The 23,137-nt window shown below is 40.5% G+C and overlaps 1 protein-coding gene across 3 annotated transcripts in view; it reads left to right on the top strand.

The window, feature by feature from the left end:
* The first annotated feature begins 2,132 nt into the window (after window positions 1-2,132).
* dscaml1 (Down syndrome cell adhesion molecule like 1) overlaps window positions 2,133-23,137 on the top strand; it is a 106,961-nt gene continuing 85,956 nt past the window's right edge. For 2 of the 3 annotated variants that reach the window (XM_075473432.1, XM_075473431.1), the window contains exons 1-3: window positions 2,153-2,362; window positions 12,460-12,780; window positions 19,959-20,105. In XM_075473432.1, the coding sequence (XP_075329547.1) occupies window positions 2,320-2,362; window positions 12,460-12,780; window positions 19,959-20,105 (511 nt within the window). In that variant the 5' untranslated portion in view covers window positions 2,153-2,319. Of the gene's footprint in view, window positions 2,363-12,459; window positions 12,781-19,958; window positions 20,106-23,137 lie in introns of all 3 variants that reach the window. The other variant, XM_075473433.1, reaches the window with a different exon arrangement.

Raw genomic sequence — 23,137 nt, 5'->3', positions numbered from 1 at the left:
GAAGAAGAAGAGCATTAAGGTGCATTATGTAAAGACAGTATTTTCTTGTGTTCACCTTGTGTTGCAGGCTTCGTTTTTAAACCAGGACAATAGGCTGTGGCTGAAGTCCATAAGCTGTTGATGCTCCAAAAGATGTACGTCTGGATATAGTCAATATATTATAGACATGCCCGTTATGTTCACTCTGTGTGTCTACACATGTCTCTTATCTTGTGTGATGTTTGCGTATTTTTGTTTGTGCATCTGTGTGCATGAAAAAAAGAGAGACGGGATGCGTGGGTGTGTGTGTGTGTGTTTCCACCTGTTACATAATAAAAAAAGTGGAGGCAGAGTGTGCCTCCTTGCCTGCCACACCACAGCGGCTCTTCAGTGGGAGTGAGAGAATTCCACAGCGCGCCTCAGGTCTGTTCCACAACCAGGATTGCTGTTGGTTATGGCCCGCCATACACCACAGAAACAAACTTCCACGGAGACGATTCAGGCAGATAACTAGTACACCTGAGAGGACTGTAAGTGGAGTTTCTCTGGTTTGTCTGAAACAGACGAACTCCAACCAGCAACACTTTTCTGTGTGTTGATCATTCAGGTGAAGTGATGCAATAAGGAGAAGAGGCTGTATTGAGACAGCAAATATTTCATTTTGAATTATTTTATTTCATTAATGATTTGTAAAAAAGAAAGATGTTGCCCTAAAAATAGGATATTTGGACAATTGATGACATATTGTAGGGTGATTGTGCTCTGGACAGGTACTAAGCTGCAGTGTGTAAACACTTGTAAATTTGGTTTGTAGAACCTGGATGTCTGACTGTCCCCTTTAACATCTGCTATTTAAAGCAGTTTGAAGTCTGTTTAACTGAAACACTTCAGTTCTATTTGTCCATATGTGTATGCAAATTTTAGTTACATGCAGGTATTGTGCAAAAGCCTTGAGCCACCCCTTATTTCTTTACTTACCAGTAAAACAGGAAATGGGTGCAAATGATTTGTTGAAACATGGGCACACATAAAGGGAAATACAAAATATAAGGTAAAACAGAGTTGGTACAAATCTAACAAGCTTGAAAGTCAATATTTGATATAGTCACATTTATTCCTCAACACAATCTGAACCATTTCAGACAAACTTCTGCAACTACAACTACAAGTCTTCAGAAAGGACATTTGTAAGCTTTTTGGATGTTGACTGCCTTGTGTTCCATTCTCCGTCAAGATGATCACAGTTCATGCCTCGAGTTCGGTGATTTTTTACGCATCAATGATTCATATGTCATTGTTAAGTAACTGATAAATAAATGAATTCTACTATTGCTCAAAACCACTTGAAACAATTATATCAAATCTGGCTGCTTGGGAATGAAATTTCCAGAAATTACGAGTGTCTCAAGACTTTTGCACAGTACTGTGTATTGAATGAGTGAATGTCGTGAAAGTTTTGTTTAGAAACATTTCATCACTGCACCTTTGAGCCCATCCAACCGTAAATGGGAGAGAATCAGAGAGATATTCACAAATCGATTTCAATGAATTAATTGACCGTCTTAGTCAATATTTGTCCTGATGCACACAATTGTAGTAATGCTGGTTGTCGTTAATAACCGACTGTTTGATATCAAATCTATTTGGTATTTTATGATCAGAAAAAGGGTTTTGGGCGCCACCACAGTTTGTAGCCATACGCGGGTGCAGCGCAGAGCGCTTGAAGGAAGCGGAGTCTGCAGCCTTTCTGCGCTTCTTTCCTTCCATCTCACCTGGAACTCCGACAAATGTTCACTTTTTTTTTTGCAGTCATATCTGCACAACTTGGGCAAGTGCATTGCCCTCTTCTATGCGTGTCACTGTTAATACTATGAAAAGGGGATTTTTTTTAAAGTTACTTTGCATGGTTAATAACCTAGCGCAAGCATATCCGTTTCCCTTTTAACTTGAATTGGAAAGTTTTCACAAGGAACTCCGTCACTTTACCGGATAAAAGCATCTATATAGTGCGCGTCATAGAGGTTCCAGTGGTTTGTTTAGGTTCGGTTCGCTATTAGTACCCGGTGCTTATCTCATCACTACGGCGCATCATTAGGATATCGGGGGTGGGGCAACAGCAGCTTGTCCCGGTAAGGGGAGGAGAGAAGAGGGTACAGAGGCGGTTCTTTTTCGGTTTCTCGTTTCTCGGCGCTGGAGAGTGTGGGACCAGGGCTGGAGAGACCGCCGGGGAGCATCTGATGAACCAGTCCAGCACGGAGTCTCGCCTGGCCGACCGCTGATCCGTGCACTCGTCTTGGGGACTGCACAACATTCCTATGAAATATAACTGCTTTGTATGGCATGTGGCTTGTAACTTTACTTCTGCTGTATTCTTTGCAAGAAGGTAGGCTTGAATTGTGTCTCTCCAAGTATTGCCAATTTGCATATTGTCCCCTCTCCAGTGCAATGCTGAAGTTGGCTGTGCGTGTTGATTAATGTGTCTGGGTGATTAATTTGATTGGGCTCCATTAATAATGTCATAAAGACGGGGAAGATATGTCGATTCTAACTCTAAATCCTCTTTTAAGAGAGACTGCATAACTTTTTCGTTATGTTTTGAGACGATGCTTTTCTGATCCGCTCTCGCTCGTTCCTGAGCTGGTTCTCGTTTTCATCTTACGTTTTCAGCCCCTCGGAGTGATTATCTGATTAGATGAATAAAAATATGAGAAAGGGCTCTTCATTAACATAAAATCAACACGAATTTCAGTTGTGTGACTGCAGAGGTAAACCACAAAGATGTCTTAAGTAGGTTTCACACTGCTATATAGCCACGATGAAAAAGGCAACGGCATTTGCATTTTGCATGATGAATATGTGGAGGTGTCGTGAATATGGAGGCTGTTGAATAGGCGGAGAGGCTGATAAGAATCTGCAGGCGCGCGCACGGTTAAAGGGGCGACCTCGAGCGCTGATGCTGACCACAGCTGTGGGCTGTTTACTCGCCAAAGTCCAAGAGGGCAAAAGAGTTTAATGTATTTGCTGACTTTTTCTGTTCTGTCGCGACACGAGCAATTTGCTTGTGTACGTGTGTGTCTGTGAGCGTGCGCGCGCGCGCGTGGAGGTTTGGAGGGAGGGGATGGAGTCCTTTGGGGTTAGAATATTATTTTTATGTTGACTTAGTTCCTTTTGCTTGTTTTCTTTTTAATAAAAAAGATGATAAAGCAGAGATGACAGGCTGTGATGCGACTGTGTGCTGAATGCACGCGACTGTAGGGCAACAAGGGCCAATACATTTTAAGAGAGACGTGTGAAGTGATGGGGGTATTGAGCACTGGCCTTTAATTTGCTGATAATGTTCCCCAGTTGGATAACCAAAAGACGAGGTCGTATAGTATAGCTGATTTTCTTTGATAAAATGTAGGAGTGTCAGCGTGCAGACTCACTTGTTATCATTCCTGGTCTAATTATTCATCCACCATTTTCTGTGCCACCAGATTCAACTGATTGGCTTTGCTATGAATACTGCAGATGCGAGATAATGATTAATTTTGCCTTTGACATGTGAAATGTTCCGCTCTTTAGGTGTGATTTTTTATCACTTTGTAAGGACACGATTAATAAAGAAATCAAAAACCCACAACAGTTAATTTTGCACTTAATTTTCATCCGTTTTCTTTATGCATGGGTTTGAAACGGGAGCTTTCACAATCTAAAAGCCTTTTAGTTGAGTTATTTGAGATAGTTTGAAGTGTTTGTTTGTATTTGTAGGTAATGTGGCTTTTTCACGCTCCCAGTCGCCATCATTGGCCTTGGCAGTGCCCTCTGCCAGGCTGCAGCTGCGCCGGGGACTTCTGTGCTGTTTTTGTTGTATGTAATTGGATTACAGGGTCTATTTCGATTATACGCACTGTACATCGCCCTGTCCCGTGACTGAAGGAGATGTATCGTGTGTGTTTATGTGTGTGTTTGTGAGAGTGTGTGTCTGTGTGGTGATGGGAGGAGGGTTGGGGGGCTGCAAACAGCTACTGGAGCGGAAAGAGTGCTTGAGATGGGAGAGATGTAGATAACGCAGTGGAAAACAAACGTCAATTTTCCGTTGCTTTTCAATGTCATGGTCCCCTCATCTTGAGCGAAATCATTGAATACAACGTCAAATCTGGTTTAGATGTGTTTGATATATATTTGTTTTTAAAATATTGGCATTTTAGGGGGGAAAGGCAGGTCTATTATCATACATGCATATGCATCAGTACTGCGTATTTTCCTGGCTCGGCCGCGCCTCCTAGAATGGCACACTGCTCATTTTATTTTTGACGTCAGTGATATGTCATATTAAACTTTATATACAGATACAGATATAGATATAGATATCCATACATAGATATATATCTATATCTATTTGTACATAGGTATATATATATATATTTATATATATATATATGCCAATAATTAGCTGTCCATTTAACCACTGCTGGTCGTTTGTTGCTTTAGTTTGGCTGCATATCAGCACACCTGCACCCATGAGTGCGCAGAGGAGGGGGCGAGCAAAGGGATGGATGGATGGATGGATAGATAGAGGCAGGGGAGGAGGGGAGTGCGTTCATTCTTCTTTGTCATGATTTGGGAGGCTGCTTGTCATTTTATGGAAATAAAAATGGAGACAAACTCAGTTGAGGGCTTTGTGGGAATCTTATTTCAGGCCTGTCAGGCCACAAAAGGGCCTGAGAATTTTGGAAAGGCTTAAATGATTGTTGCAATTAATGTGTTTTTCAGTCAGTTAAGAAAGAGACAGGTGTTTTTGTGTGCATTTTTAGAAATTTTAATCCGTAATTGTTCAAATTTCAGGGTAAACGTTATGTGGGGATCCAGATGGAGTGAGAGCTCTTGCTATAATTATTTCATCAATTAATGTGATTCCGGTTTTAACCAGTTTTGTTCGACTTGTCTGCTGCATGACATACCGTAGGCTGCTTGACATAAAACTGAGTATTGACTGTGTTACAGCGGTGTGCAAGTATAAACCCTTTAGCCTCTAAGTTTTGCTTAGCTGTATTTTCAATTGTGCATTTGATGGATAAAACGTCGTTGTCAGTCTGCAGACTCTTTTTATGTTTGTCCCATTTGTGAACCTTGATTCGTGGAGTTTATTATCAGTATATAATTTTCTTAAATCTACTAAACACACAACATGTGTAAATCTCATTAAAGCGTAAAGTATGAAAGGAAGTTTGAGCATCTTATCTGCTAAAAGACCATTTTGTATTTTTAAGTCCTTGAACCTGCAAGGTACTCGTGCACATTTTTGAGGTCGGCCTGAGTAGCTGATCTGAGGACCGCGGGTTGAGTGTAAATTTGGAAACAAAATATTTTCAGACCAGAGAAGAAGTGCTTGGAGGGGGAGCACAGTAACTGCGGTATGAGTCAGACTGGTGGCTACACCCGCATGACGGACTTGCAGATGTTTATTCTGAACTGGTAAACTGAGGATTTAGTGACTAGTGGAAATATGACAGCACCTCTGTGGTTATCTTTTCTATTTTTAAAAGCCATGACGTAAAATCAGGGAGAATTTATGGGGGGGGGGGGGTATGCGGAATGGTGAGATTAAAAGGTGAAAGGCAGTGAATATGCTGCTCTTGGTGACTTTTTAGAAACTTAAAATCAATAATTTTGCAGCAGAATGACGTCAGTAAAGAGTGAAACCCATCGTCACATTATATTTCTTTTATGGCCACAATTCACGAAAAGACATGAGTAATTTGGCTGGAAAACTCCGGTCGCATTTGACAAGAGCACGGGGTGTCTTATTCCACTGGCTGCGCCTGTTACCTAACTTTTTCGAGGATGGATGGAACACCTCTGTATAACAACATGCGTCGCCTTCAACTTAAGTTGCCTGCGTCGTTCTTCTGCAAAAAAAGTTGGTTAACTTTATCAAGTATTTATAATCAAGAGATTTTGCTAGTTTGGAAACACAGTAACTTCTTTGGTGACCTGGTGTAAGTTGATGATTCAAGTTCAGAGACTTCTTTGACAGCGCAACAGGCAAACAGACTTTAAACTATATACTTCCATCAAAACAGGATAAGTCTCTCGAGCGGATTTTGTTTTCCAATTTAGTTCAGCATAAACAAAACTTAAAAACAAGCGAGCAGTGGTGGGTGAAAGACTTGGGGAGGGATAAACTTTCAGTGAGCAAACTTTATTTATTCATACCTACGACTTGAAAAGCAGCTTCCACGTTCGATTTTGGCCCAAAGGTCAGTTTTTTGTCACACCGAGGTGGATTTTGACTGCACTCAACAGGTTTCATACACGGCAGCGGAGTCCGGCAGCCCAACGCGCTTTCCTTTACGCACAGACAGTTTGATGGCAGTGTCTTGAATTACAAAAATAGAACAACCAACAGAAATGGAACAACCGCATTCACGATCAGCCCATCTTCTTTCGATCCGCCGCTCCTTCTCTCTCCTGGTCTGCTTACTATCAAACAATTTATAGCCCTGTCACCGACTCCGAGTGAGTAAAAAAAAGAAAAAGACAACCCTATCCACTATTCAGGCGCTCACTTCAACAGCGGAAATCATCGTTTTGAAGTGGGAGATGTGAATTTCAAATGCTGAAATAGCTGCCTAATATCTTACTGACACTGCACAAACTGTGTATAGGAGTTGTTTACCACACACTTCCTCCTTCCCCTGCCTATACAGTATGTGTGCATGTTTATCTACACCCCTCCCTCATATATCATGCAGTTTTCCTTCTAAGCGCCAGACCCATTGCAATGAAACTACAGTAAGTGATTTCTTTTCTGACTGCACACTGAACCAGATAGATACATTGTTATCCAACCTTCATGCAAGTTTCAATCTGAAGTCATTGTATAGTATAGGAGTATCTCCCTCTTTCAAACATTATCATATATTGTGCATTTCATGTCATGTAATTTTTATGCAGCATCACTGCAAATGCTGTATTGCCTCTCCAGCTGTTATTTGGTCTGAATGAGTTTTGTCTGCTGTTATCTGTAGAGCTACATGGTTTACCACATAGAAAATCTACTTGTTGTGAAAAATGTACAAGTGAAGTGAAATCCATTTATGTGACTTTGTGTGTGACTGTTTGAAGGAGAAGAAGAGTTGGAAAGGGAGGGCGAAGGAAGGATTTATAGCCCTGTTTTTCTATGCACGTGATGGTGTGAATCTCTGTGTGTGCGTGTGTGTGTGTGTGTGTGTGTGTGTCTGAATGAATCTAGATGAGAAAGAAAAAGCTGCATTATGCATAGCGGTTCACCATAGGCAATATCCTTGCTTCTCCAGCATACATATTCATACTCCCTTTTCATATCCACTGCAAAAAAACAGGAGAAAAAAATGTATTTGAGTTTTTTGCAAAGAAATATTTGAGTAAAAGAAACAACTGAAAAGAAAACAGATGCAAAAAGTAAGGTGAAGGTTTTAAAAATAAAATAAAATACACCTATTAGGAAAAAAATGTCAAAGGTTCATCCAATAGGAAATATGTTTCTGGGTGTTTCACCCAAAATTACTTTGACCTTCTTCATTGTAATCAGTGCATCCAGGCTTGAAGAGGGAAATCAAAATACAGTTCATGAATGAATGAGTGCTGCTCCTTTGCTTTTTATTTCTCTGCTGGAGAAAGGAAGCCTGGGGCAATGACAAGGCTGTGGTAACATGTGAGGTTATATGTTGCCCAAATAAGGAGGAATAATGGGTTTATTGTGTTCTATGTTTTAATATGATTGCATGAATTATTTACAGTTACTGATATTTGAAGATATTTCACTGATTTATTTAATTTTCCTGTAGTCAATAAATTTCTTTCCGATATTATGAACACCATCTTCATAGTAAAGTTTGTGCATGTCCTAAGTCCTGCAGTCAAATGTAACATACTTTTTGTCCAATATCCCAGGGAAGGAGAGGCTGCAGGAAAACAATACCAAATCAACTTTTGCCTAATAAGGACTTACAATATTTATGCATTTCACACATGAAAGTTTGTTGCACATGAAGTTTGATACATAGTTTGGTGGATTCCTTATTTCCTATATTATCTCATTTTTTCAAACTTAATTAACTAAATTTACTGCCACGAGACATGCAGCCACCATGATCATAGTGGTAATTTTTGCTGGAGGCTGTAATGTGCTGTTTAGACCGGGGCATGCTTTCATCTGTTTGTTCCCATATGTCTTTGTGTGCATGAGTGAGTGTGTGTGTAGACTCAGTGACCTGAATTCCATAAACACTAAAAAGTGATTAGCAATTGGCTGACATAAAGTTGCTTCTTAGAGGTTTTCCCACTTTATTTGAATTATTTTTAATGTGCCATCACAGGATGTTTTAAATTAAAAAAAATTTTTTTGACCAGGTTGTAGTTGCAGAGCATAAGCAGGGGTTCACGACTGAGCGTCTTGAACCTCATAAGGGCCGAAAAGATATGAGAGATTGTGAGGTCCTTTGGTTCTTGTGAACTACTGTGTAATTTTACTTCATCTGGTGTTCCAAGGAGTTACCAAGATAAAACAGTGGAAGAAGAAGAAGAAATCTTACAATTAGATGGGCCATTTTTAAGGAGCATTAGGTTACAAACCACAAATTCAACTATATAATCAACTGAGAGTGTTGCAGCAATTCAGAGTAGAATCTGATTAAATATATGAACAGGCAGTAGTGACAGACTTGGCAGGAAAAGCAGACGTTGGAAGGAATATCATGGGCTGAAAGAGAAAGTTGAAAAGATGTAGGAAGTGAAGGCATTAACGACACTGTGACATTGACCCTGGTGCCAACATGCCGTGATACTCAGAGCACTTGGTGCAGTGACCCTCAAACTGGGATAGTGGCTCCAATAGAATCCAGAAACAACAACAGAGACCTAGAAGAGTGCAATCCTAGGAACAGATAAGATACTGTGAAGAACCCTAAAGCTCCCAGGCCTCCTGTGGGGGCATGAGCTTAAAAGGTTGACCGCCCACATGGAGGCGAGTGTGGAGTAATTTTATATGATTACTAGCTGGTGAGATTCATGTCCTCGATCAGTAACCTTAAGGCCAAGATAAGCTGGCTGCCTGCTACAGATTCAATTTGAGAGAACTGAAACATGCTAACCTCAAGTTTTGTATGATAAATACTTTGACAGGTGAGCCTAAAGAAAAAAAAAGAATCGATGTGAAAGTGAAGGAAAAAAATGGAGGAAGTTACAGATACATTTCTGTGGTGAAATTCCATGAACTTTTGCATTAGGAATATGTCATCTTTAGAGGTTTATAATGACTGGTTATGTGAGCCTATTTATTGGGGCTTTATTGTTAGGACGCATAACAGATTTGATTATTTTGTTATTTGCAATAGGGAATGAAATAAAATGTCCTGAGCAGAATTTTTTTTTATATAAAAGCTGTTTCTTTTGAGAGTTCAATACAAATAGTTTTTTGTCATTAAAGTACTGCATCAAAAAAAATAAATGTTGGCAGAAATTGGCAGTAAGAGCAGGCCACTGTCACCGGTATCATCTGGTAATGGATTTTTTCCCCCCTCTTTTACTCACTATAGAAACACTTTACGTGTTCCTAAGCAGAACATTGGGGTGCTCTCCATGGTGCTGAAAGTGCAGATCAGTCACCCTTTGACAGTGACTTCAGCATGATTGACATTGAATCAAATAGAAAATGGATTGAACTTGACCTAGTTTCAGATTTTAAAGAAAGCATCTGCTATAATAATGTCTCTTCACCCCTTCACCCACGTCTATACTGTAAATATGTACACCATCTCATGTTTTAAACGTGCACCCAAGCAGCAATTATCACAGCTTGCATTTATTTTATTTCTTTTGCACAGTTTTTGCCTCTGCTGTTGGCTGAGTTTGACATTGAAAACTGAGCCATTTAAGATTAACCTCTCGATCCCTTTGACTATACCACCCACAGAAGCACATTCTAACGCCCTTGCACCTGCATATCTTTTACCCCCAGCTAGCCACCCATGTCTTTCTATAGTATTGCTGTATCTCTCCTTTGGCTCCAAATCCACACATCCATGAGATGCTGGGAAGTCGGACATTGAATTCCCACTGCTGTGCGCTTATAACCATTATAGACTTGATGGGTGTGTTAAAATGTGAAAGGAGATTACGTGGGTTCAACTTTGTGTCTGGCAAACAAGTTCCACACACATATTAGCAATGCCGGTCTGTGGGACAAGACAAAGAAGATGTGTTTGGGTCTAAAAAGAGTATCTACAATGAAGTGAAATGGCAAGAAAAGGAAGAGTGACTTAAATAAGATAGGTACACGCAATGACAGACAACAGACAATAGAGAAGAAAAGGAAAATCATTTTACGTCTTATCCTAAATCCCATTTTTCTTGTGGGATTCATTCAGTCATGCCATGACATTAATGACATTGTGCTATAGCATGTTACTATTTATACTGGACAGAAAAAAATTAAAAAAAAACTTTAAGATTACCAATTCATTCTTGCTCTTGCTTTGTATTCAGATCTTTAATAAAACCACTGGGCTCTGTCTTTCAATTCATAGCTGGCCATTATTATTATTAATTAATGTACAGGGTACTGTAAAGATTTATGATTAAATGTCATATAATAATCTCTTCATACCCCCACTGATAGCTAAGACCCTATTTCCTTCCAGCATGTAGAAAATGACATAGATAGGGCTAATCCAGGCATTGTTGACACAATCCAGGAAAAGGGATTAATTAAGTTTCATTGTCTGAAAAGGAAATTCTCTGGCCCGGGGCACAGCATCTTCCCCTGGCCTCCAGCCAAGCTGAGCTCAGCACTTCTTTACACTTCTCTATACCGCCAGCCCTAGAAAACACATGCTGAAATACACAGATCTTAAAGGATGCTTCAATACTCCATTCTAAATTGGATGAGGGCATTTTGTGAGAGAGGATATTTGGAGATCCATTTCCCCTTAGGACAACTTATCTGACAGCAGCTCCTCATCTGTGCCACAACTGCATTGTTTACAGCAAGCACATGTGGCATCAGCTCCTCAGGCGTCCACAGCTACAAATAGGCTCTTGCCTACAATGATAACACAGAGTGAAGCTGGCCTGAGACATCCAGCATTTTGCTGTGACACCTTTGCAAATACCTTTTTTTTCCTGCATGATAGAAGACATCAGCAGAAAAGATGGCAAGGCTGAGTTGTGTGATTAATTTACCCTCCTACTGAGATGTAGATATCCATAGGACTTCCCGGAAACGGTATATTAGATTCTACATATTAGGGTAATGCATATGGGATGAGATGGATGGTCACACTTTGACAGTGTGAGAAGGTTGTTTGGATTGAGGTGACCTGGATGCCTGTAGATCAGGATGTGGGTGTCTTTAAAATTTAGTTTTAATAGACATTGTTTCAGTACTGTGAAATTAACAGTGCTCGTCATTAAAGTGCTGTTACATTGAATTGAATAGATCAAGTGAAAAAATTGCATAATAGCATAATAAATACACATAAAGTACGTAGTATGGGAATTTGTTTTCCATCCATCCATCCATTTTCTATACCCGCTTAATCCGTTGGTCAGGTCGCGGGGGGGCTGGAGCCTATCCCAGCAGTCATCGGGCGAGAGGCAGGGTACACCTTGGACAGGTCGCCAGTCCATCACAGGGCCACACAGAGACAAACGAGACAAACAACCACACACATGCTCACACTCACTCCTAAGGGCAATTTTAGAGACACCAATTAATCTAACATGCATGTTTTTGGACGGTGGGAGGAAGCCGGAGTACCCGGAGAGAACCCACGCATACACAGGGAGAACATGCAAACTCCACACAGAAAGGCCCCAGCCGGGAGTTGAGCCTGGAAACCTAATCACCACACCACCGTGCAGCCTCAGAATTTGTTTTCATTTGTTCTTTTTACTTTTCAAATTTTTTGTTGAAATTAGTGCTTTCATATGCCATGGAAGTTGCTTCTCTTCATTTCTTTTCATTCAACAAATTTGGTGGATCTGCAATTGACAATTTTTAGAACAGATATACTTACATCAGTATTGCTTACTTACAATTATGGGTTTCTATCTGGCTCACTGATAAGAATGGCAAGATTTACTCTATTTGAGAATTCTCCAGTTTCTCACACCAATAGAGCCTGAGGTTGTTCAGTTTGGCCTTGCAGTTTTTAAGCTATATTGATTAAATTTTAAGACATTTTTAAGGTGGAAGTTTCAAATGGTAGTCTAGGGCTGAATGCGTTAAATAACTGCACTTGTTCATGGAATGTGTTTATGGCAAAATAAAGTGCCAATATGTTTATCTGAATTACATTATTTATGTAATGTTTTTATATTTGGTGTTTGCAGGATTACTTTAATATGTTATCTTTAAGTATTACATTTTGATTGTGTCAGTGCTCTCCTCTTTTCATCGTGCTGGGTATACTAATACTGCATCTAACTCTATCTCCCTCTCTGTCATCCTAACAGTCAACAGTGAGGATGTTGTTTCTACACGGCTGTACTTTGTGAACGGCTCCCTGCAGCGGGTAACCTTCTCCAGCTCGGTGGGGGTGTCCCTGCCCTGCCCTGCGGGCGGCGCCCCCCATGCCGTCCTGCGCTGGTACCTGGCCACCGGAGACGACATTTACGACGTGCCCCATATCCGTCACGTGCACGCCAACGGCACCCTCCAGCTCTACCCTTTCTCCCCCTCTGCCTATAACAGCATCATCCACGACAATGAGTACTTCTGCACTGCTGAGAACCAAGCAGGCAAGATTCGAAGCCCCAGCATTCACATCAAAGCAGGTGAGGTTTGGACACAAATGAAAACAAAGCTAGTGGTCAGAGAAATTGTTTAAACTCTTAAGTATTTGTCATTTTATTCTAAATGACCACATTTATACTGACCCCCTGCATGTGGCTCAATTGGAATTACTAAAGCGCAACATTACCCAAGTTTCACTTAATTTTGGAAATAACTCTTATCGAGTTTCATCAAACTGGACAGAGAAACATGAACTGCGCTGTATCCCTTTAAAGAACAAAAAAAACACTGCTCCTTCACCCTGTGAACAAAAATATGTGTGGTGGTGTCAGTGGCTCTACTGTATCCAAAACTAGGCATTTGTATTTGGCTTGTTAATGCCATTAAAATCAGGCTGTCCTCTGCCCAAACACACCCCCCAGGGCTGTTTGTTTATTCAGGTCGAAATGGCCTATACTTATGTTAAGTAATGAAGCTCTATGAAGGTGGTGGTTGCATTGTAAAAAGAATGTATTTTAGTCTTAACAATAATCTTTTTCCAACCTTAACCAAATGAAGTAGTTGGGTAAATCCAACCAGGAAGTAACAGAAGGGTTTTAGTAAAGTATTTTCATGTTAGTAACTGAACGTAACTCAGAGATGAGAAAGCCGTCATCATATTTTGGTCTTGAACTTATATCATGAACACATGAATGATTGAAAGCCTTCACCGCACGTTACTGTGCCATCTACCTTCTTCTGAGGATCTGGTGGTTTGTTGAAGGACACAGTTGAGAATGTTGTTGGGTTTGGTGTGGAAATATTTTACTCCAGGTGTTTGTGGGTGTCATACCTTACAGGACGAAACTCGTTCATATTCTGAACAAACAAGCATGACTGGTTCAATTGGAAACTTGTTGTAAAATTTTTATGAAGAGTCTGAATAATCTGGGATTGCAAACATATTGAGCCCACTTCAGTCTTTGTGGTGAATCATGACATGGGATAGAGTCAGTTTATATCACAATTTATCGTCAAATTTTGAAGTTTTTTCATAAAAGAAGATTTCAGCATTTATTGTATTTTTTTTGCCACAGTGGGAACCCCTTCTGGACACAAACAGGGGATGCTGTAGTTTACAGGTGGAGCTTATAAGCCTTCTGAGCATCTGAAGAAAATATAATGGTTGCAATAACATAAAATTATGTTTAACAAAATGAGCTAAGCAGTGATGCTTATCCTGGATTCCACACTTTTTAGAGATTCTTTAAAGCTCCTTTGAAATGGCTCACAGAACGCTATTTTCTTCGGCGCTTAAAAAAGGAAGCTCTGGAGGTCAATCCCCTCATAAAAAATAGTTAATTTGAGAAATGTAGAAAATGTAAAACTCTAAAAATGATAAGAAATGCAGTTAAGGACATTTTTGTCATTGTTGAGACATTGCTGCTATACAGGTGACGTTTAGAGTATCATGTTTTAAATACATTAAAACACTTAAACATTTGATTTTATGGGGACCTAAAAAGTGTACTTCAGCAATTCCTAAGTGAACTTTAAAAAAAAATTGATTGATGCATTTTCCAAACATCAAATCACTTGTGTATAATACACATTTTTACTGTGTTAAGAGTTCAAAGATAGAACACACAAACTCAGATTTTGAAAAACATCCTGTAATGCCACAGTAATAGCAAGAAAACACCAAGATGGTGCTTAGAATAATCTTTTGTTTTCTGGTTTTTGATGTTTAACTTTAGGACTCATTCATACAAGATTTTCAAAAGAGTAGAAGAATCTCTAAATACCAGCATCTGTAAATGCGGTTTTTACTAAACTGCAGTTATATTATTTATCCTAAATCTACAACTTTGCTCAGTGTGGCTAAAGCTTCTTAAAATGCTGAAACCTGTAAATTAAAACACTTCATAAGTAAGACACACAGCCACACAGGCAGTTGGTTTGGTGACCCTGCCATGCTCCAAGCCAAGGTCAAAGCTGGAGAGAGGTGCTGAACACACAGAGAGAAGGTGCTACTGCTCTTCTCACACTCACAAACATATTCACACAAAAATGCTAAACACATGCACATGACCTCATGCAATGTACACACTTGATACAGGATGCATGTATATTCACATGCATATGCACAGACAAAACACACACTCATACTTACATGCACACCAGCCTGTGTGTAGCTCATGCCAGCAAGCCTCCTGTCTCCCAGTCTCTCCATCTGTCCGTGGACTGGAAAGTCCCCTAACTACACACACACATGGATACACAAACACAAACATATATGCACACACATATACAGACAGACGCACACAGTCATTTTCCTCAAGCTGGCTAACCGCGTTTAGTTGCCAGGTCTTTGTCAGGGTGTTTGGCAGAGAAGAGTGAGCTGCAGACATGAAAAGATGTGAAAAGAATCATGAAAAAGTAGATTTTCAGGATATGGGAAAAATCTAGGAGGACATTTTGACTGTGCTTACTCACATGCGGAGACAGTCAGCTCTTCCCTAGCTGACACATGTATGATAAAAGTAAAAATGATTCTGTGAAACGCTGCTGGATTCTCCTCCTCACACAAACAGACCCATATGGCTTGCGTGGTCCCCAGAGGAGGACAGTCCCTCCAGCATGAGAGTGACCTTCTAGCTAGCCTCAGTGTTGCAATGACCTTCCCTCCAAAATAATTACAACAATTAATCAATTAAATGCTGAGGCAACCACAAGTCCACAGCTCCATAACCAGGGCTCATGTGCATGTGTGTGCACCTCATTACCTCCAGAGCCCGATGCAACACTGAGGCCCACTTCTATGATCGCACACATACTGCACCCCCATCCATGGTTGCCATGGGCGACACAGGCGTGAGTGCTAGGGTGTGGCATGCCCGTCTCAGGTGGTACAGGAGAATGATGACAGCTGACAACGCACAGTGAGACAGCCCCCACAAAAATCTGCCCCAAACCCCTCCTCACCATCCGTGCCATTCTCCTTCCCACTCTATTCCTTCTTTTTACATCCTCACATCTTTTTCTATCCCTCCCCCTCTTTCTCACCCTCTTCCATGCATGGTGATAGTGGTCCAATAATAGCAATATAACCAGTCTGGATAGCTCCACACTTATGAAAATCACGATGTAAGCTGCTTGTTTTCCCTGTTTTTCTGTATACATTCTTACTCATCTTACGCACAACAAAAATTATGACTGCAATATTTTCTCAGCTGAGCTAAATTGCTTTCGTACCAGGTAATTCCACAGAGGCTTAGACAAACTTAAACGGTACACACCCATGTTAACTAAAGGCTAACTAAATAGACAGCAATGATAAAACTTACCAGACTTAGCAGACTTGATATTCAGTCTCATGCAATTAGTTATTTAGTCTTCATAAATTTTAAGTAAGGGGGAAAAAACACCTTTATTTAGCTTATGCACAATTAGATATAAGTAAATAATAATATATATATAAAAACTTAATTTGTGTTATAATTTCACTCTAGTTAAAATGTGTTTTGAAACTGAAAGATACTAAAGTTTCACCTATTCCTTCTGTTTTAAATGCATAAAGAAGGCTAAACAAAATCTCTCTGCGTTTAATCATCAGAGAAAATGGGCAGAGTTATTCCATGCCAACCTATTCACATTTAATTCAGATTAATTTTTTTTTTTAAGTTGTGCACCAACCCCAACAACAATTTTTTTTAAAACTTTTCAAGATGTCCAGCAACACTTCTCTCACGTCTGACTATTGTTTTTGCACTTCATTGGCACTTTATCTTTTTAGTAAGAATAAACAAATATATTTCACTTTTAGTCCCAGTTAAAGGATTGAAATGTTTAATGTCGGACATGTTTGTGCTAATAAAATGTGCTGACTTAGTTGGAGGTTTTCATGTCTTGTGAACCCAACACCTCTTCAGACAAACTTAATAAAATGAAATGGGGACACCTGTTCTGTAAGCCCCACCTTACCTCCCTTTTGTTTGGAACAAAATACCCAAACCTGCAGAAGCCCAGTATAGCAGGTGTTAAGATCTTCTTCCTCCATCTGCCCTTCTCATCTCTTTTCTGGCTGACATATCTTACTAAAACCAAGAAATTCTGTTCCTGATCTGCTATTCTCCTTTTTTCATCATTTTGATTCAGTAATGAAACCATCGCTTAATTTATCCTGCGTTTCATTATATTTCTCCTCCATCTCCCTCATTCTCTGTGTTTTTACTGCTTGCTTTATGAATAAGTAAATGCAGTATTTGGTTTCCCTATCATTAATTATTGAAGCGACAGTGATACAGGACTTGCCTCCCAGTGCGCCCAGTTGCCCAGACCCATGTTTTAGCTCGTTTCCAAGCAACCAGGCTGCATATAGTCAGGCATCAGTAACGTCCCAATAATTCTGCTGCGCATGCTATGAGCGGGAGTGCAATTGACACACAAATCAGGATGAATATGTGATGCTTTTTCCCTCTGTGTCTCTTCTGTCTTCAAAGAGAACTGTGTGATAAATGACAGTGATATATCAACAGCTGCCTCTTATTGGGCTGATTACATGGTCGTGTGTAGGGGTCATGTTGTCATCCAGAGCATATTTGACAAGTTTTAATTGGAAGCGGCAAAGTTAAACTTTACTCCCTCAAAGGGTACTAAAGGTAGGACAAGATGGGATCACAGAGAGAACGCACAAATCTGAGGTGACCTTGACTGGATATGAACTCCCACTGAACTGATGACTGTCATCACTGCCGCAAACATTTACGAGCTGTCAAGCTGATTTTAAACACTCTGTGAGAGGCTCAGTGGGTATTGGGGATTTTACTTGCTATTGACAACAGGCAGCAGGGTCAATCAAAGAGTAAATAAATGATTGAAAGGATTGGCTGGGCCACAACAGCTGAGGCTACTCTGTCGATCCAGGCCATTGATCCTCAGGTAGATGACATCAATGAAAAACTGGGGCTGTTTAAATGAAGAATCCAAATGAAGACCTGATTAGAATAAATTGTATTTTAGCTTTGATTTGTTTAACAATTAAGTAAGCTTACATTACTGGCCCATGTGTTACAGGCCTGTGTTACTGGCCTGTTCTTTTGATTTTGTAGTGTTAACTAACACAAAATATATAAATTGGTGTTTGAAAGTCTAAGGCCCAATGTTATATGCCTTGTCCATTTTTGGTAAGGTCACATATATAATGACAAATAAAATTCTACAATTTTGTCAGAACAGGGCCTCCTTTTTTCAGTCATTTATAGGTCAGGAAAGAAAAAAGATGATGTCAGAGTTCAGCTGATTATGAATAAAGTGAAAGCAATGACAAGTGAAAGAATCAGCCAAAGACTTGGGAGATTAAACCTCGAACTTTTAGGTGAAAGACTCTCCACCACTTGGACAAGGACATCGACTTTGGTTCCATTGGGTTCCAGTGACAGTGGTGGCTGGCATAAAGCATTATTAATGACCAAGGAAACTGGCCTTCAGGCTAGGCGTTAATTATATCACTGGAGAGCGGGGGGAGAGAGCACACACACGGGAGGGTGGGGCCACTGTTGTGTGTGTGTGTGTGTGTGTGTGTTTTACATTGTTAAGCCATTACTGTCCTCATTTCTAAAGAGAGGCCTGGCTGATAGATTGCCAGAAACACTCCCCAATATCATCCTGAGACCCTATCTGATTTCTGTAATTGTGTTTTTCTCATCTTACTTATGCCAAATGGTCTATTTTTTTGTCTATGTCAAAGTTACAGGAGAAAGATCTGTCTTCTTCTAACATCTCTTTAAACAAATGAGATTAAGATGGTGGTTAAAGCTACACGGTTCAGTTTAGAAAACCGTTCCTTTGTCATTCAGTGTACCTGGAATGCCCTTGAACTACCTGTCTGTCCTTCTTACCAAAATAATGTATTAATCTAATTTCACTTTACTTAATTTATTTAATGAAAATTTATGCTCTGATTCAGCAATTCACATTTCTCACTAATCTAGATGTGACGGAGTTAACTGGAGAGATAATTTGGTTAGCTACAGGCTACTGTTTTCATCATTAAGCCTGTCTTAATCACCACCATCCTTTCTGTACACTGGCACAGATTCACAGTCTAGTGCTCTGCATGCCATGTGCAGAGAGTGTGTTTTTGATGCCTGGCGCCTGCATGTGACAGTTCCATCGGCTGTGAGCTATCCTCCACTCCTCGCGTCTCATAGCATCTGTGGCGTTGTTCTTTAAAAGGCCAGGGGCTGATCACTGTGTATCCCCTTCAATGCAGCTCCAAGTCAACTAGGCTTACAGTCAAACTGTGACTTTAAATTGGAGGCTGAAAAGTGAGGCACTGATTGAATGCAGTTGAACCAGATGAAACTGCTTTTTAGCATGTCCCTGTGTTCACTGTGGTCTCATCAGGATAGTACGGTGTCAGTTGTACAGTGTGACTGTACAGTGTGACCGTGTGAATATATATATACATATATATGTATATACATATATATAAATATACATATGAGGCCTAACTGTGTGGAATTTGCATGTTCTGTCCGTGTATATATGGGTTCGTCCCACTGCCCAAAAACATGCATGTCAGGTTAGTTGGTGACTCTAAATTGTCCCTCGGATTGAGTGTGAGGGTGGGTGATTCTCTATGTGGACTTGTGATGGACTGGTAACTTGTTAAGGGTGTACCCTGCCTCTTGCCCAATGACAGCTTGATATATATATGTGTGTATGTATGTATATATATTTCACATTTTTATACAATACAACTCTGTTTCCTTACTATTTGATTTTTTCAAAAATTCATATTACGAAAAGCACCCATAGTAGAAAAAAAGTGAGACAAAATCAGCCAAAGCAACCACTCATTTGATTTAAGTACAAAGCTCCAAAACAAAACCTCGAACCTCTGCCAATAGTTTGGTGTCCTGGACTCAAAAAAAAAAAAAAAAAATGCAGATTCAGCTTTGTAGATGGTGCTTAGCTTTCAAATTGATATTTTTGTTTTGTTTTTTGGGGGTATTGCCCCATGGCTCTTGGAAACAATGATAGACAATTTATAATATCATCTGGGAACTGCTTGCTGAAATTATTAATTTTGGGAATAAAATTGATTGAAAGTAATTATAATTGTCTAACTTAGGTATTGTGTGAAAATGACATCGGCTTGTTGTCCTGGGAGGTCTGTCTGCACCAACCAACTTGCTTCCTTTGACTAACGATGTTTCTTTTCTTCACACGCCAGTATTCAGGGAGCCCTACACAGTCCGTGTTGCCGACCAGCGCTCCATGCGGGGTAATGTTGCCGTGTTCAAGTGCCTCATCCCCTCAGCCGTCCAGGAGTACGTCAGCGTGGTGTCCTGGGAGAAAGACACCGTGTCCATCATTCCTGGTAGGACGTTAAGCCCATGATAGTCAGCTGTGATACAACAAAAACACAAACTAACACTTTAAATTTGTGATTGCTTGGTAACTGCGTTTGATCATTTCATGGTAAATAATAGAAAGCAGACGATGTTAGTCCAATCCAACATCCAAATCACACTGAAAAAGAAAATCCCCTTTCAATGTGATTTGATACAAATACAGCAGCTTTTTCTGTTACTGGAATCAGTATCAGAGACAAAAGATGGAAATTTGACTGAATGTTCTTCTGCCTGGCACATTTCTGGCTGCAGCCCCACTGACTGATACCAATATAGTTATTAACTGTGTTACAAAGTTAAATCAGACATTGGAAGGCATGCGTTATTCGTGCATGGGAGAATTTGAGAGAGAGGACAGAGGTGTGTGTGGACTGGGAGGGAAGGGTCTAATTTTAAGTGACGGATATGTTTAGTTGTTCATCTCAGTCACCCCAAAGAGAGCAGTCATACCTCTGGAGCTCTGCTGTGTCTTGACTTGCCCTGATCCTCCTTTCAGACCATTTGCTGTTTAAAGGAGGAGTACTAATATCAGTCTGAATCTGAGCCTACTGCTTGCTGCCCTTTGTCTGTACACTGACATTTGTGCGTGTGTCAGTGTGTTCAGGCTTGTGTGGCGCAGTGTTAACATCTGCTCCACGGAGCAATGGCAAATTGCAGGATGTCAGATGAGACTGTTTAGGTCAGATGATACGTTTTGCTCCCTCTGCCCCTTATCCTGCTCTCTGATACGGAGTGCTCGTTTCATCTCTCAACAGTGTGTGTATAAAAGTGTTTGTGTGTGTGTATGTGTGCCTCTTTGTATGGCTCTGTCCTTCACACAGGAGCACTCATTGATCCAGCACAACAGTAGTGTGTGTTTCTGTGTGTGTGGGTGCGTGCGTGCGTGCGTGTGTGTGTGTGGCCTGAGGGGGGTTTCCAGTCTGGATCGATAAAGCTTGTTGTTGGATTCCCCTCTCTCTTGTCACGGATCCCTCAGTGTGAGAGTGGTGAGACCAGGCAGGTCTGTTTGACTCATAGCTCTGTGTGTGAGTGTTTGTGTTTGTCTGCGTGTGTGTGTGTGTGTGTGTGTGTGTGTTTGTGCGTTGTTAAAGCCACCGTATCATGGCTGTGTATTAAGAACTCAGTGGGAGTATGTTATTGATCTTTTGGTAAAACATTCACATACGAACAAGCGAAAGCATGTATGAACATGTACAAACACACATACACACAAATGCAAACTTGCATCTAAATGAGCTTGGATTTTTCTAAACTGTACATCATTTATAAGTCTTAATAAAAACTGATATGGCATAAATCTTCTGAATACAATTAAGAATATTTACTGAAAATTTCTTCAGCCATCAAAACATGTGCCAACTATTCAATTATTTTACATCTAAACATATCTATGCATTCTTTTATGCCTAACTATAACCGACCACATGATTCCTTGAAGTAGAAAAGTCTAACATTGTTGGACAATCTTGGGTCCGATGGGATTCTTACTTGGTTCTTTTGCATGACGGTCTGTGTTGTAACACTGCCATCCAACATCTTCCCTCCCTCAACTCCTTAAAAGCCTTATTGAACTTGTAATATTCAACCCGATCTCATTCCCAGTTCGGTCACTTTGGTTTGAATGCAGAGGGTATCCCCAAAGTGTCACTTTTGGACATGCATGATTTCCTAAGCTGGTAATGTAACAGTCACCTAACAGCCACATTACCAGTGGACATGGTAACATCAGTATAGGATGATGTGTGATGATGTTCTCACCGTAATTTTGTATCAATAATGCTATTTTACGCATTGGCTGTGCCGGTTCCTGTTGGCACAGCTGCTGCATCAGTTACCTCCTCGGTAAACTGCCACTTATATAAAATGGCTGCAGAAGGATTATTGGTCATATTCATCTGAAAAGTAGTCCCCATATGTTGGAAATTGACGTTTATGGGGTTCAGTGTTCGGTGCTCTTGACCAAGAATTAGTATATCAACGATTTGGGAAGCCAGAAATAAATTTGCTTGCCTGTAAAAATCCTAGTTATGAATCATATAAATTAGCATTTTAAAAGATTTTAAACCTTTTCTGCTTTCCATTTTTCTTCCTCACTCTTTCTCTCTCCACAGCTGATGAATAGGTCATATTAGTAAGACAGTGCTCCTCTTCTTTCCGTCCATCTTTGGCTCGAAGCCTCCTCTCATCTCTTTCTCTCCCTGGTACAGACTGGTGGCCTGTGTCAGCATCATAGCCACACACACCCGCGTGCACACGCACATTTGCACACACTTTAACACAGAGTGCATGTGTGGACCCCTTCTGCCCCACTGCACTCCACCACACCTCATCCATCCATCCATCCACTTCATCCATCAGCTCCTGGTGGCATGTGCAGTTCTCAGCCTTTCAATAGTACTCGAGATGGTCTAGTGGTCTGCCATTTATTAGGAACATTGTATGCCAAGGTATTGGCTTGACAAGATGACACATGTCACACAGACGGCTGTGTTGGTCAATAAAGCTGAGTTTGAATGGGCTTTGATGAAGAGGCAGGAGGGTGTTTGCTGACAGCTGGCCTCCCTGTGAGTCGACCCTGCCTGGGTGTCGTGTCACTATTTGACAGCCAAATCTGTTTGGTTTTGTGGCCCGTTCATAGAGTGATATGAGGAGAGCGGAGAGATAGACAGACAGAAAAGACAGACAGACAGAGGAGGGGTTTGTGTGTTGACTGGCTCTCGTGGTTTTTACTCATGTGTCATACCTTCCCCTCTCATGCTACTTCTCTATCTAGCTACATCTCTCCCTTTTTAATTGATGGTTTGCTGGTGTTGCCGTCAGTTAGAAAATTAGCATTTGTTCGCTTGTCAGTTAGGGAACCGAAAGAGTACACACTGACCCATGCGTATGAAAGAACTCCATGTGTGTGTGTACGCGTAAGTGTGTGTGTGTGGCAGTTTGTTAGTATCAATCTCCTCCTCCAGTTGGAGCTTAAAACAGTGTGAGTTTTATATGGTAA

Source organism: Odontesthes bonariensis, chromosome 9, assembly GCF_027942865.1.
Source record: "Odontesthes bonariensis isolate fOdoBon6 chromosome 9, fOdoBon6.hap1, whole genome shotgun sequence".
Classification (NCBI taxonomy): domain Eukaryota; kingdom Metazoa; phylum Chordata; class Actinopteri; order Atheriniformes; family Atherinopsidae; genus Odontesthes; species Odontesthes bonariensis.
The sequence above is the reverse complement of the archived record's forward strand: the minus strand, read 5'-3'. Positions and strand labels throughout refer to the sequence as shown.